Source organism: Hyposmocoma kahamanoa, unplaced genomic scaffold (genome assembly GCF_003589595.1).
Source record: "Hyposmocoma kahamanoa isolate Upper Pololo Valley unplaced genomic scaffold, ASM358959v1 179, whole genome shotgun sequence".
Classification (NCBI taxonomy): domain Eukaryota; kingdom Metazoa; phylum Arthropoda; class Insecta; order Lepidoptera; family Cosmopterigidae; genus Hyposmocoma; species Hyposmocoma kahamanoa.
In genome coordinates this window covers 1,017,625-1,034,244 of record NW_020653710.1, presented here as the reverse complement: position 1 = coordinate 1,034,244, position 16,620 = coordinate 1,017,625, and the positions used below count along the sequence as shown (strand labels likewise).

General features: G+C 39.6%; 1 protein-coding gene across 1 annotated transcript in view; it reads right to left on the bottom strand.

Moving 5' to 3' along the window:
• Positions 1-2,378: 2,378 nt before the first annotated feature.
• Positions 2,379-16,620, bottom strand: part of LOC113225879 (SID1 transmembrane family member 1-like) — a 30,806-nt gene continuing 16,564 nt past the window's right edge. Inside the window, exons 3-15 of the mRNA XM_026458334.1 lie at positions 10,167-10,383; positions 9,940-10,088; positions 7,842-7,952; positions 7,347-7,430; positions 5,042-5,230; positions 4,806-4,962; positions 4,339-4,425; positions 4,110-4,222; positions 3,845-4,024; positions 3,592-3,774; positions 3,402-3,519; positions 3,207-3,329; positions 2,379-3,127 (exon numbers count right to left, since the gene is read on the bottom strand). Coding sequence (XP_026314119.1) covers positions 2,499-3,127; positions 3,207-3,329; positions 3,402-3,519; positions 3,592-3,774; positions 3,845-4,024; positions 4,110-4,222; positions 4,339-4,425; positions 4,806-4,962; positions 5,042-5,230; positions 7,347-7,430; positions 7,842-7,952; positions 9,940-10,088; positions 10,167-10,383 — 2,340 coding nt within the window. The 3' untranslated portion in view covers positions 2,379-2,498. The remainder of the gene's footprint in view (positions 3,128-3,206; positions 3,330-3,401; positions 3,520-3,591; positions 3,775-3,844; positions 4,025-4,109; positions 4,223-4,338; positions 4,426-4,805; positions 4,963-5,041; positions 5,231-7,346; positions 7,431-7,841; positions 7,953-9,939; positions 10,089-10,166; positions 10,384-16,620) is intronic.

Sequence of the window (16,620 nt, the reverse complement as noted above, 5' to 3'; positions counted from 1 at the left end):
AGGGCTCAACACCTAGCGATTATAGACCAGTAGCGGTGTTATGCACTCCAGCCAAAGTGTTTGAGTTGACCATTCACGGTAGCTTGTATCCACAGATCAGCGCTCTGTTGTCCGACGCGCAGCATGGTTTCCGTCCTGGGCGGGGGACAGCGGGGAACTTACTGGATCTGATGACGCAAGTAGTGCCGACAGTGGATGCGGGTCAACAGGTCGATGTTGCCTACTTCGATTTTAGGAAGGCTTTTGACATAGTAGATAACGACGTTCTTTTGGCTAAGTTGGCTGGGGTAGGCTGTACCCCTCACACTCTGTCATTTTTCGCCTCCTATTTACGTGACCGTTGTCAGTACGTTGACTGCGGTGGGCAGCTCTCTGAGCCTTATTTCACGAGATCAGGAGTTGGTCAGGGCAGTAATTTGGGGCCTTTTCTCTTCATTTTAACAACTAACGACCTGCCGAGGGTAGTAAATAAATCAATACCACTACTATTCGCAGACGACTTGAAATTGGTTCATAAAATAAAGCAAGAATCTGATCATAACATACTGCAGCAAGATATTAATAGGGTAGTAGAGTGGAGTCGTAGCAATAAGATGTACTTCAATGTGGCCAAATGTTCAGTGTTATCATTTACTCGTGCACGTGACCCAAGTCACTATCAATATTGCATGGATGGAATCCAACTGCAACGTGTCTCAGAGGTTAAGGATTTAGGCGTAAGCTTTACAGCTGATTTAAATTTCCGTAAGCATACCACGGACGTTTGTAAAAAAGCGTACCGCAATTTGGGGTTGGTCTTACGGCTAGGAAATCAGTTCTCGAACATCAGAGCTCTGAGAGCGTTGTATGAAGCGCTGGTAAGAAGTCACATGGAAGGCAATGCTGTCGTTTGGTCACCACATGAAACTAAGTACAAACTGATGCTAGAACGCATCCAGAACAAGTTTCTGAGATTCCTGTACCTAAAGCAGTATGGTGTGTATCCAGGGTATCCGTTGCTGTATCCGACACTATTCGTACTGGGCATGGTAGGATACAATAAACTGGAAGTGAGAAGAGAAGCGGATGTAGCCACATATGTATTTAAGATTATGCGTGGTAAAATCCACAACCCAAGCGTTTTAAACATGGTGGGGTTGTGTGTACCAGATGGGTACGTGGGACGGCGGAGGCGGCCGCCGCTGTTGCGGGAGCCGCCCGCGCGCACCAACCTACTGCAGCACGCGCCGCTGACGCGGGCGCTGCGTACACTCAATATGGTGTCACAACAGATTGACTGTTTCAATTGTACTTTGAGTGAATTCACACGGGCCGCTTTTTGTGTTATAACTTTAGGTTTAGAATAATAATAAGTAGACTTTTAAATACAACTACACTATTGTATTAGGTTAAACCTGTGATGATAGCTGTACGTGTTGAATAAATAAATAAAAAAAAATAAAAAAAAAAAAAAAAAAAAAAAAAAAAGAAAACTGCGACCACAATATTTTTTTTCAAATATGAGAAACATACAATATCACTCAATGTTGGTAAGTGTTAGGTGACATTGTTTACGAAAAATAGGAACCCCTTTGCTTTTCAACTACAACAATCGGTACACTCGTACCCGAGTCCAAACTGTTCGCGAGTTAGGAGTGTATTTTGACTCTTTTCTAACATTTCGCCCTTCAGTAAGGCAAGTAAAATGCTATTCTTTCTACTCCGACACGCGAAAGTATTTAAAAATATAAAATAGTGAATAATCTTGTATGGAGCCCTCGACAGAAGTATCGCCGGGCGGTTAGCTCTCCTATCCTTGGTATATTAAATCCACATAGAGGATAGAAGTATTATACATATATATATTCAATATTACGTGTTCAGCGCAGATTTCTGCGAGCTAATATGGTATGTACGAAATATGGTATACGGAAAAGAATACGCGAATTCCATGATCGTTTGAGCTACTTTCATATGGTTGGTGAAACTGCATAAAATTGATAATGGACTGTCTGGCGGTAGGGCGACAGTGGCTTACCCCTTACAAAAATAAATGTGTTACAAAATAATCCTCTGTACAGGACGTGTGGGTATTACAAACCAAATTGTAGTAATTGTGATATCTTTAACTGCGGTGTCTGCTTTTAAGTTGTAGAAAAGAGAACAACGTATTCATTTTGTTTTTTTCTATTCTGATAATTAATTGTAAAAAAACGATTGTAAAATGTACCCAATAAATACATTTAAAAAAGAAATTTTGCGTCCATTTAGGTACATCTACCTTTGAACGTTGAACACAGTTATAATTCGACACAGATATAGGCATCATCATTATCATATCAGCCAGAAGACGTTCACTGCTGAACATAGGCCTCCCTCAATGATTGCCAGATATAGGTATAGGTATCTGTATTAAAAACTTAAAAAATAATACGGTAGGCACTGTAATATTTTTAAGTGTTTTTTTCTATATTGTTTGTGTCTGCTGTTGTTGTGTCATAAACAAAAATTTAAAAAAATTAAAAGACTGCTATGTCCGTCCGTTTGATGGCGGACAGCCCGTCATCAAATGTGAGCAGGGCGTTGAAGGAAAAATAGAGCGCCATGGCGGACAGAAAGTGCCAAAGGTCATGTGCGTCGTAGAAGCTCAGCACTTTGCACTCGTGGTTGCGGTTGCGCGAGGAGGCGGCCGTCGCCTTCCAGCTGGTGCTGCCATACCTGAAGAAGTATAGGGCGGGAATCCACGTCGCCACCGCACTGCCAAGAAACAGCCACACGTACCAGCGTGGGCGCTCGCCGTTCAGCAGCTTCATGATGAGGTAGAACACCATGTACATGAAAGTGTTGCATAGCAGCACGTACAGCACGTGTCCCGTGAAGTTGGTCGGCATCGTTACCATGCCGTTCACGGCGAAATACCAATTAACGACGTTGGCGATTAGCAACAGCGCCAGCCGCGCAACGTACAGTGGCCTCCCACCGGACGGCAGTTCGCGCAAACTACGCGTCGCCTCCGTCAGGCCGCGCTTGTTGAATGTGAACTGCCCCACGTAGTAGATGTGCAGCGACAGTACTAGGATCGTGAATATGTGCAACACCGTGAACAAGGCCCAGAAGATGGCGCCGCCGCCGAGCAAACCCCAGGTCACTGCGGCCAAATACGCGATTAATATAGGTTGCCTCTGGTTTCCTGAGTCGTTCGTGAAACAGGGGCGGAGGCCACTCACCCAACGCGATGAGCACGGCCAGCACGCCGAAGGTGGCGTGCGCGCGCACGTTGATGTCAGGGTGACGCGACTGGTAGATCGTCACCATGCCCAACACCATCAGGACATACATGAACGCCATGTCTGCAATATAGAAGATGCCGCATCAAGCCGAGTAGGCGCGGTGGAAGGCGACGTTCGGTCACGATGCCTTACCAAATTGTATGTTGAGCCGGTTGGGGCACACGTGATAACTGGCGGAGAGCACTCCGACTACCATGATGCCTACGCCCAGCGATTCCAGCATCCCGTAGTGCTCGGGAATACCGTATTCCTGCGGAAACGGTGCGGGTGGGAGTGACTGTCGAGCGTTAACACGACGCGCGTTACTCTTCACGTTACGCACCTCGTGTCGCGGCCGGCGTCTGCGTCGAGAACGACGCCGGCGTACTTGGATCACGAACAGCATGCCCAGCAGCAGATAGCCGAGGTTGGAGAACACGTGGTTGAAGTCGGAGAGCCCGCCCGCAGGGTTGGCGCACAAGAAGTTGTAGTAGCACAGATCCAGTGACCCCGACACGTTCAGGATCTACGAGACACGAATTGGCGTTTAGTTCGATTCGGAGGAGAAACGAGGCCGTGGCCGGGGTCGTACTGACAATCTGGAAAGTGATGACGAGTTGCACCACGGGTAGCGCATAGAAAACAGCGACGGTGCACAGCGTGGACAGGTAGCGGTCGGAACGCGCGATGAGAGTGCGCGTGCGCCGCCGCGCCAGCGCCGCCACGTTAAGCTTCGCTGGCAATCCGAACGGCGTCGGCGACGCCTCTGCCATCTGCTGTAGGTTAAATTGTTTTACATAGATTCGGTGGTGTTGCAAAATACATATAGGGCTACATCTGTGTAGGTGTTTGGGTGCGAACCTGTTCGCGGTCGCCGTCGCTATCGGCGGAGCGGCCCGCAGCACTCGCGTCGGTCGACACCGCTGGAGGTTCTTCGTCAGAATTACTGTCATCGCAGCTGTCGATCGTGGTGTCTGAACACAATTCACATCGTTAAACGTCAATTTTCTCAATACCTGCGATCAATCTTGTGTAGAGATTTATGCCGAGTTCAGAGGAACTAAAACACCAAGAAGTGTAAAACACTGACTGGAATCGCGGCGACGGCGGCGGCGCTCGAGACTGTCGGTACCGGTGGCGGCCTCAGCGTCAGTCCCCGTCTCCACGCCATTCACGCCTGACGAGCAAATGACACACATCTCATTGCAAAAATTATGTAAACCGCCTCTGTGGCCGAACGGTTACCATGCTGGACTGCCACGCAGAGGTCCCAGGTTCGATTCCCGGGTCGGGAGAAATATTTGTATGGCCCACATTTATTTCTCTCGTGCGTTTGGGTGTAATTTGTGGTTGTCTATGTGTGTGTCCATGGCACCCGCGACACAGGGTTTCTCTAGTGCGGGGCTATGTGTGTGTTGTGTGCGTGCGTGCGTGCGTGCGTGCGTGCGTGCGGTTGTGCGCGCGTGCGTGCGAGCGTGCGTGTTTGTGTATGTGTGCGCGCGTTATGTGTAGGCACACCCGTACTATTTATTTGATATAAGGAAGATAGGTACACACTCGTAGTATCGGCGAGGACGGCCTTAGGTGCGACGAGCGGCTTACAGAACGAGAATCGCTGCGCCAACACAAGCGCTAAGAAGGCCACGTAGAACACCAGGAACACCGCGAGGGTCACCACACATGCCACTGTGTACTGCGCGCGCGTCAGCGCCGCCTAAGCAACGGGACATGCTATTACGTTACAGTAAATATCAATCGTATAGCGATGTAATTACCATATAGTTGTAATTTACCGTAACAGTAACATTGAAATTTTTCCGGTGCGACCGCAGGCCGAGACGCGTGGAGGCGTCCTCGGCCTCGGTGAACGTCGTCTCCCACAGCCACTGAGGCTCAGGCTCAGACCCAGTCTCGCCGGTGCACGCTTCGTTAGTCTCTTCGACCAGTGCAACAACGAAGAAGCCTCGCGGGAATTTGCTGCGCTGCAACATGCGGTTTCAAATATGCGCACGGAGCGTACATAAATGTCACACACTTCACCTACCCTACTCAGATGTGCGCCGATGAGCTTACTATATCTTTTACCATGCTTACAAATCAGTCATTTCATGAAGGCACCTTCCCTGATATTTTAAAAACGGCTATAATAAAACCAATACACAAGAAAAATGAGAGAAATAACATAAATAACTATAGTCCTATAGCCCTTTTACCCACAGCTTCAAAAATTTTCGAAAAACTAATGTGTGACCGTATGTACAATTTTTGTGAAAAATATAAAATATTAGATGACTGTCAAAAGGGTTTCCGTAAAAAACGCTCGACTACATTAGCGGTATATAAATACGTTCAGGAAGTTCTTAACATTCTAAATAAAAAACAGGACGTCGCAGGAAGGTCGCAGGCATACTGTTAGACATGACCAAGGCCTATAATAAAGTCCAATAAAGTCCAAGTCCTATTAAATAAATTACACGGAATAGGAATAGGAGGCGTAGCGCAAAAGTGGTTCGAGTCATATTTAAAAGATAGGGAACAATTCGCAGAAATTGATAATTTTGATCACAACTCTGGTATAATTGAAAATATTCGATCTAACAGTAAAGTCTTTAATGTATGTATCCCACAGGGTAGTGTGATTGGATGCTTATTATTCCGAATCTACATCAACGACTTACCTAAAACTATAGAGGAACATTGTGTCCTATTTGCTGACGATGTCTCCTTGCTTACGACATGTCGTCATAATACAGATGTAAACGAACAACTTCACAAAATCTCCAAACCACAGTCAACTGGATGACCGACCATAACTTTGAGATTAACTTTGCAAAAACCAAATTAATAGCTTTGTATCCGTACCAAACGAATAACTTAAATATTAACTTTAATTTCAACAATATACATTTAGATTACGTTCAAGGATTTGCTTTGCTGGGCTGAGTTTTAGACACACATGTCAATTGGAAACCACATATTCAAAAACTAAGATCTAAAATCGGCAGATTTGCTGATGCACTTCGCGAAATTAAGAAAACAACTGATTTAATAACCGCAGTCACCACTTACCGCGCGTATGCCTACGCGTGGCTCAACTACGGTGTAATGCTGTGGGGAAACAGCACTGAATCTCCTTCAACTTTGACCTTACAGAAAAAATTAGTATGAATTCTTAAATTCTTAACATTCATATAACCGAAAGTTGCAAACCCTACTTCCAAAAATACAATAATTTAACTTTTACCATGCATTTACATTTTTGAATCTTGTAAGTTTGTCAGAAAATATCCTAATCTCATAGGAAATGAAACTATTATTATATAAACTATTTTTCCGGATTTAAATCGCGTATATTTGTTTTTTCAAACAAACCTAATTTAAATCCGGAAAAACAGTTTCATTTCCTATGTGTAACAATCGCGAAAACCCAAGAACTCGATATATCCTAATCTCTATAAAAAACGGCAAGTCATACCTACAAACTATTGTTTTCGACACCAAAACAGACTTATGTTACCAAATTCAACTCTTTCTTTCCATTCATCAACCCTATAGTGCCTGTAATGTCTATAAAAAATTATAATAAGTTACCAAACTCTATAAATAAAAGAAACACCCAGAGACAACAGTTTTATATCATATTTGAAAAAAAATTTAGTAAAAGTTATTACAATGCAAGCGAATATTTAAACGATAAAGAAATATGTTCTTATTAAAATAATTAATGTACACAGTGTATTAAGTCAACATAAGTGTATAAATAGTAGGCATAAATGCTACGGTAATATTTTGTTGTTACTATTAATTTTATTTTCTTTGTTAATAGCATACATAGATATTTATTTATTAATCTTTCAAAATAATAATATAGTATAATAGTTTTTATTTGAGATTTAAGAGTTGTCTTTTTGTATAAATTGTATTGTGTTTCACGTAAGGTTTTTTGAAGATTTTATTTGTTAAATGTTGCCCTCTCTGTGTGTTTTTGCTGTGCCCAACAGGGTCCCGAAGCTCTAATTTAAGCGTGTCCACCTGCTTCATTGTGAACTATTGCGAATGCAATAAACTATTGAGTACTTTATAGTAGCGGGTACTCACCGCGAGTTGCACTGCGCCTGAGCGCATCACGGACATGCGCAAGCCGCGGCGCGTCGCCTCCGTCGGTGACTCGCCCACCGGGCACTGGAACATATCCACGTCCCAGCACATTACTCGTCACCTATATTTACTTTTTATTTTATAATTAATTTATTCAGAAATAACAGAAGGTTCACCGAAGCAATAATATGACAACAATTATAATTAAAAAATTACATTGACAAGTGGAGTCCCAGGCACATATTTTTTTGGATCTAAATTGCGTATACTTGTTTTTTCAAACAAACCAATGTTTCGGGCCCTTTACGGGTCCCATGATCAAATGACCAGGACCACCACCGATGACTAGCTTGTCTTACCTGTAAATGTCCCGCAACGTTGTTTTGTTTGCAAAACAAATAACGTGGCTTCCGATAAAATAGGTCCATTTCCAATGTGCAATAATCGACAACCTAAAACGATATGGATATAATTCGATGACGAAATACGGCTTACCGAATTGTTTTGCACAGACACGGTGGCGCAAGTGTCGTCGTCCGATGCGATCACCAGCCGCACGTGGTCCTGGCCCTCCAAGAACTCGTACAGGTACGCGCGAGGGGATGTCTGCACAAAATACCCCTCAACTTCCATAAAGCAAACCATTTACACTTTTATGGATTCAGACGGGCATATGTGCTTAAGTAGTAACTATGCTGTTATTATTTCTTCTGGTGCACCCCAAGGTTCATTATTAGGGACCCTTTTGTTTGTGATATTTATCAATGATATCGGATCGTGTTTTTTTTTATTATAAATTTTATTATTCGCGGATGACATATACTATTTCATGCAATCGTTGCACAATGAGTTTTCGTAAAATCGAGAACCGTCTTTAGTACGAGATTTAAAGACTTTATTATGTAATGATTGCATACGGTACTTTTTCCACGATTAAATAAAATAATAATAAAAATAATAACGCGCACACACTCATAGCCCCGCACTAGGGAAACCCTGTATCGCGGATACTATGGACACACACATAGACAACCACAAATTACACCCAAACTTACGAGAGGAATAAATGTAGGCCAACAAATATTTCTCTCGGCACGGGAACCGAACCCGGGACCTCTTGGGTGGCAGTCTAGCATGGTGACCGTTCAGCCACAGAGGCAGTTATGAAACCTTATATAATGAAGCGTGACCATTATTTTAGTGCATATTTTGTTAATTTTTTATATATTTAGAAAAAATTTCGCCTCTTATATAAACGGCTCTTCATATATTTAGATGAAATCCAAACAAACGCTACAAAACCAAAAAACCAAAGAGATAGAATAGAAATGGCCAAGTAACGCCTAAATTTTAACTATAATAATTTTGTATATTTGTATTGTATTGTATTTTGTATTGTAATTTAACTAATTAGGAGGCAGTAGATCGTTTGAACGGCGTCATATTTTCTATTTTAACTGGCAAAAATACGAAGGTCTTTTTTGAAACCCATTATAGTTCTGTGTGAACTATAATGACATTTTTCAGATCGGTTGCAACCATGTTGCGACGGTACCGAGTACCATAGACAATAGAATTTTGATTCTGTACTAAAAAGAGCACCTTTGTGTTTATATTTTCATCACACTTGCTCGTAAATAGTATAATTGCATGGTGGCTAAATTGACTATAGTGCCCCAAAAAAAACCATCGGGCCTTTTTTCCCCCTTCTCAATACAGCCATGGCCGATAAGATTTTTTTAATTTGTAGCACGACATACATCCTTACATAGATCAAGTTCAAGTTCAATCAATGACGTTACTTCAATTTAAAATTAATTCGCATAAAATGTTATAAAAACAGAAATTGCAATTCAGCCACATACCACTTAAATACTTATTATTAAGAATTTCTTATAATTGATTTTAATTATTTTCTATCTATTAATTACAATATACGGCAGTGCTATCTGTTAATTAAAAAAGAACATATTTATTGATACAAGAAATGAACATTGTGTTTATTTCCTCGCAAATGTGATGAAAAACATTGTATGCATCACGAACGGTAAAAAAATAAAAAACTCGAGTTATTAAAGCCCTCAGACTTCGGCTTCGTTGGACTACACCATTGTAAGAAATTTCATCTGTTACCTTCTATTATGTGTCTGCGGACAAATATAGCTGATGCCTGTTTTTTGCTGAACATTGCACAGTGCATGGTGTATGGTTGTTTGCCAAGAGCTCATCAATAGTACCATACTCGAAATTCCAGTTACAAAATTTCGTAAGTATAATTTGCCCCGTGTTCTATTTAGTCGCACTAATTTTAGAATTAATAGTTACCTACCAAGACCATTAACATTGTTTAACCAACTCAATGACGACGGCCGCATAGACCTTTTCTGCAATAGCGTTCAGAATATAAACACAGTTACGATTAATAACTTCTTGTCGAGTGACCGATAAGGCGAATGTCGCGTTCTCGTAGATGCGGCAAATTGTGTCATTGTAATGTTATTTTCTTATGGTCACACGTGGAAGCTTTTCATTGGCATATGATGATGATATGCAAAAGTAGCTGGAATCCTCCCTAATGAAATAAGATATCGACCTGGTCGACGGCGAAGCGATGATCGCTCTGGAAGGGCAGCCGCCAGTCGCGCAGCGGCGTCGCGCGCATGTCTAGACGCACGCTCGAGCGACAAGCCGACGACACGTGTAGGGAGAACGCGCCACGCACTGCGAGTGCGCTATCATCTGCTGTAATTTCGGAGAGCTATTGCACGTCTTCGCTGCAGAGTTACGAGCGCCTACGACAGATGCGCGAAGAAGACTGACCGCAGTCGGGCGAATCAACGGCATTGACGGCGTAGGCGTCGTAGCACAGCGTGCGCGTGAGCTCGTAGAACGTGTACCGTCCGCTCGCGGAGAGGTACGGCAGCTGCCAGGTGAGGGCGCCGCTGCGCTGGCGGGCCGTGAGCAGGAGCGGCTGCGCCGGCTCGCCGCCCGAGCTGCGCACCCACAGCCGCGTCGGCCACGCGCCCTCGTCGTCTTTCTGTGCAACAAATTGTGCAGGTGTACCTAAGGATCGTTAGGGAGGGTCACTATAATCAAAACTAATGTAGGAAGATATAGGGCTGCTAAATTCGCGGACCTAAATTCTTATTTTGTATTTAATTGAGGTAAATATCGTTTCACAATCACCTGATCTAAATAAAGGTCATGAACTTGCACGGCATTTGCTACCAAAACTTATAGTCGCGGGCCGACAAAGGAACCGCCAAAGCGTTGCCATCTCTTTCTAAAACGCATTAGCGCCCGCACCTCAACAGTCAAAGTCGAAGTCAAACAATCTTTTATTCCATAGGTAAAATGTTTACACTTGAAAACGTCATTTTTTAAGCTGCTGTTCGTTCACTGTGCCGACTTCCATGAGAAGACACTCTAGGAATTGCGCTTTTCAAATAAACTTAAATGCTATAGAATACACTTTGAATCATATTTGTGTGGAATCTGGACTCATGTTGTCTTTAAATGCATCTTTATCTAACACATAATATTTGTAATATGACTTTTCAATTAAATACTTTTAATGTAAGTTTTGAACTTAGGAAATAGTAATCTTAATAAATACTCGTATGCTCCGGAATCTTATTGTAAAAACGTATACAGTTCCCCATAAAAGAATCGTTTACCTTAGTTGAACGAAATCGTGGTACCATGAGTTTGGATTTAGTTCTAAGGTTAATATTATGGGTATCTTCTTTCATAACGATATTTACTGTGATGCCACAGTCATGATACCAGTCTCCTTAAACTTTTCTCTGAGAGAAACCCGAGAACCTAAACGGTACACAGAACGAATCGCTCGTTTTTGCAACACAATTTTGGTTTGTATATCTGCCGCTTTACCCCACATGCGAATCCAGAAGGACATTATACTATGGAAGTAACTGAAATAAACCAGTCTAGCAGTAGCAACACCGGTAAACTCACGTATTCTACGGACTGCGTATGCAGCAGAGCTTAATCTGCTGGCTAAGGAAGATACCTATATGTGGAAACCATTGGAGTTTACTATCTAAGGTTACTCCCAAAAAGACAGCTTTATTAACAAGGTCTAACTTTTTTCCATTTATTTCAGCGATTGAGCTCACTTTGTCTCCTTGGAGAGAACAAAAATAAAACTTGAAGAGATGGAAAATACTCGCATATCGTAATACATAAATGCCTCTTAGCTCTTTTATTTCAATAAGCCACAACACATTTCTTTGAAAAATGTAATTTACGAATAGGGTAACGAAAATCAGAAAATTTTGAAACCAAACTTACGGTAATTAGATACTTATGTAAATTGCGAGCGAATACGTCGACACTCGCACATGCAAACATTTACTGTTTTGAGAATGGCCGATTTGTGTCAGTGACGTTTTAATTTCTTAAATAGATTGCTACAGAAATTTCTATACGTAGGGTGAGCCTACACTAAATGATAATTGATAAATGATATATATCATAAGACAAATGATACACTGATTTAGTGGTATAATAATGATATAATGATGGACTCGAGTGTCCGATGCACACTGATGGAAATAACGCGGCACACGCCACACGTAATCCAATATTGCAGCAGACACATTTTTATAATGTAGGCTATTAACCGTACTCATATAAGAAAATCTTAAATGACATTATTTGTCAGACTAAATGATAGTAATAAATTTCATAGATCATCCGGTAGGGGGCGCCACTAGGAGTAAACACATGAATTACATAAAAATAAATAAAGTTTCTAAGTTATTGTGAAAAGTGAACCAAAATGTTAGTTAATGCTACAAATGTGGACAATTATTATTAGTGACGTAAATTGTACTAAATACTAAAAAATGCGTATAGTGATATAATTTGTGCCAGGATGTAGTTTATATGTGTATAATTATACTGGTTTATATGTAATGAAAACCCAGTGGAAATGCTAATGGATCCGTTGAGGAACTAAATGCAAACATATAACTTTCAAAATATCTCTGAACATTGTTCGATTTCTAAAATATTGTGTTGAAAAAAACCGTTAGTAGGTAGTGAAGTTAAAAAATGGACATAGTTATGCATACAAGAACCAACCCACACTACGAGTGAAATTGAGTTATGAATTGATAAATGATTGCAATAATATCCAATTGTATGCCGTAAAATTGGCAATACGTACTGACACAACAATGTTAAATAAGATCTTATAGACGTGCGTACACAATAAATGATTTGATTTAAATTTAGGTAGAACACCAGACGTGTCCTTTAGCCGCTCACAAAAAATCCTGACAATATACCAAGCCAAAACGGAGAAAATGAAAGTCCTTCTAAATAAGTAACTTTTTAATAGCTAAAAAGAACCATGCTGCTTAACTTCATAATGTATTTTTTTAAATGTGCTAAATAGATCCATGTCACATGTACTGAAGTACTGTAGATCTTTAGCGTTTTATTACGAAAACTAGAACATGGTTCTCGTTAACGAAATAAAAAAATACAAAATGTTTTCTATTTATTGCTGTATAATATAATAGTTTCCCTATATCATTCTCAATGCTACACATAACTCACGTTGTTTGTCTCAAATAACTTACCTATTTATTTCTTCACACTGTTTTTACAAAATCTAATTATCTCGAAAGTGACATTATGTGGGTTGGTTCTAGTTTGCATAACTATGTCCAAATAAAGAATCAAAGTGAACTTTGGATTCTCCATGTTCATGTTAACTAACAGGAAGAAAGACTCACAATTTACGACTGTGACGTCATATGCGCGATGGATTAGTGGTTTCACAGTGAGACACAGTTGTCAATCACCCTGCGTTCAAACCCAAGGGGCGTAATAAATTTATTTAGCGCCATTTAGTGACAAGTAGCGGTATTTTGATATATAACTAGAACTACAGACATATTTTCCTAAGAGAGGACAATACCCGTTCATCAACTTATCACAACGTCCAAGTCCGCTAGAGGGAAACTGTACCACTTTGCTATGGCAACTTGTGCAAAATGTAATGTGAATGAAGGTCGTAGATTTACAAGCTGCTTGACTTACGAAAAGCTCTTCCATCTACCATGTGCACATATCACATCTCCTAGATTCCACCTGATGAGTCCGAGTCGAAAACAGACTTGGAAATGCAATCAATGTTGGGAACATATCGTCGGTCGGCATTCGGTACCGCGAATGTGAATTTGGGTCACTGTACAGGAGGGACAAAAAACTGATTAGTTTATAATATATGCTTTACTTTACAGTGTTGTAATTGTTATTTAGCATTAATATTATTAGTTTTTGTTACCAATATCATAAAATCTAAAAACTACGTTGATATTTTGTAATAATGCACATTAGCGGTAATAACTTAACAGTCTTGGTCAAGAGTGGAACATTCGCGGATTCTATAAAGGATATTTGGTCGTTTTGTAGTTACATTGGCGGTTATGATTCAGGAATAAAACTAAATAAGAAAGCGATATTAAATTTTAATGACTTACTAATTTTGCAAAAATCAGTCTCAGAAATGGTGACATCAAAATACACAACTTATAAAGTATTTTAAGTTTTAAATATCACAATATTCCTTTTCAAAAGTAATCAACTTTAAAATAAAACAATCACTACAGTATTCTAAACTCTCTGAACATAAACTAAAACTCTTCTAAAGCACAAATTAAAAACTTCTATAAAAAAATAAAAAGCAGCATAAGCTACATTTAAAAACAATCAAGTTAAAAAATTTTCAAGCAATAATGTTATATTGAACATTTAACAATTAATCCAAATGAGGCAAATTGTCATAAAATGTTCTGTAGCTGGGACGTAGAAGACATTTTGAAGCCGTGAGTCAGGTAGGTCTAACATGCTACGAAAATCATCACAGGCACCAATTGGGGCGCAGTCGGAAATATTGTTCGCAACACTTGAAGTTCGTGAATCGGGTAGATCTGGAGCACATTTATAATCATAATTAGTCGCATTACCTTGAACCCCTCGTAGTGGGAGAATTTGATTTTTACCACTATCTTGTTGTAGGTTTGGGTAATCTTGGAAATCAGGCTCAGTAGCTGCAATACAGTAGGTAATTTCAATCCGTGAATCGAGTGTGGCTGGCGCACTACAAAAGTTATCAACAATTTCTCTGTTTTCAAGCAATGGTTTTAGGTGAATTGGAGAACATGCGACGAAGTTTTCAAGATTTATTGATTCTGGTAAGTTTTCTTTTCCAGAACATGATGCTAAATAATAGTCAGATCAATCGTTTTTAATTTCTTTGACTGCACGTGTCGATTTCTTTGGCGGCCTTGAAATCATATTCGCGGTACTGAATGCCGAACGACGATATGCAATCTAACGAGGAAAAATCTCTAACGAACACGCAAGTTTTGTTACAGATCAGAAGTATAGAGTAAACATTCCGACATGTGATTCTTTTGATTCGTTATCCGAGGATGAATTCTCAGATCTATCAACTAACTCTACTAAACTCGACCGAAGTTGTCCGGAGGTGCAATTAAATGGAAGTGAACAGTCAGAGGAATTAAAAGAGATGAACTTCAATTAGAAATAAAATCTGCGGATTAAGAAATTAAAAATCTGCTCTCCGAAACTCATGCATTAAAATCGAATCGCACAATTAGAATCACTCAATAAAGCTATTTGTGTCAAAGCTTCTCTACTATGTTTCTCTACGAAAAAAGTATCTACAAGTAAAATCCAACGAAGCTCACTAAAAAAAGGGTATTGCAATTCTACGGATAAATACGGATTATTCCATTACAGAACAAACTGAAATCGAACAAAAAGATCATGATGTTCAGTTATTGAAGTCACCAAATACTTAAAATATTCAAAAGAAAAGTGAAACAGAAATGAGCGACGAAAACTCAAAAACAAAAAATGTTAAAATTAATCTACAACAAACAAGAAAGTTATGTATTATAAGTAGTAATTCTAGAAATAAAAATATACAATTTACGACAGGTATGATTAACCACACGGAGATCTGTCATTATATTACATCAGGGGCTAGTACAAGACAGCTTCTGAAAGGCATAGAAAATAAGCTACTCGAATTTAACTTCGATGACTATTGTATCATATTTATAGGTGAAGCTGACTTTAAAGAGACGAACAAGTATTCAGATTCTTTGAGAGATAAGTTTAAGGAAATTAACATTCAACACTAGCCTCACAGTACATTTATGAAAATGTAATTTATGTTAAAAGGAATAGTAATTTCTTTATGAAAAATAGTGACAGACATAACATTAATACGAGGAATAAAAATAAACTAGCTTTTCTTGATAGTCACGTTCACAAAGTCAAAAAATCATTTAAGGGGCAATGTATACGCTTCTATAACAAGATTCCGGTTGATATACTAAATTTGCCTTTCACGAGGTTTGAAACTATAGTGAAACAAAAACTTTATAGTAAAGGTTATTATACAACTCCTGCGTACTTGGATGACAAAAATCCGTGGTAGTAACCCGTTTAGCTCATGGAGGTAGTCTCGATCTCTGATGTTTCAAATAAAAATAAAAAAATATTGTAAATGCTATTTACAAAGAGCAACACCTAGAGTTTCTTGCTCATTCTTCTCAGGGGAATCTGCCTTACGAATGAGCGGCAGAGTTTAACCATTGTGACGATTTCAAGTGTAATAATGCTTACCTATGAAATAAAGATTATTTTGAGTTTGAGTTTGAGTTTGAGATTTAGTTGCAAATATAAAAACGCTACAAAAAGTGCAACATACAAATACCATAATCTGTTTGCCTACTTATAAAGTTAGTTAAGAAAAAACTCTGTACAATAAACGGGTGGAAACATTTAGCAATCTGTTGTATCAGGATAATAAGTGTTATGAATATGTTTATTTGTTAGATAGCAACAAAAACTTAGAATACTCTTCAAGAATATTTACTACAAGGGGTGGTTTTGTGAATAACGTTGGGTATAAAGTTATAATTCAAAATTTAAATGATTTAATATGTGAAACCACACATTATTATTATTATTACTTAAATTGCATAAATGACAATTCTGAACGATTGTGACAATACAGTCGAAAACCATACTAACTTTAATTATCCAGATCAGAATAAAATTTTTTTTCGTTAATAATATAAAATGTAAATACTTAAGATTGATGCACCAAAATATAGGTGGATATGTCTAAAAAAGCATTATTGGATGTTGCAATTTCTGAGTTACACTCAAATCAAAAGGGCCCGGGCATTATTTGTTT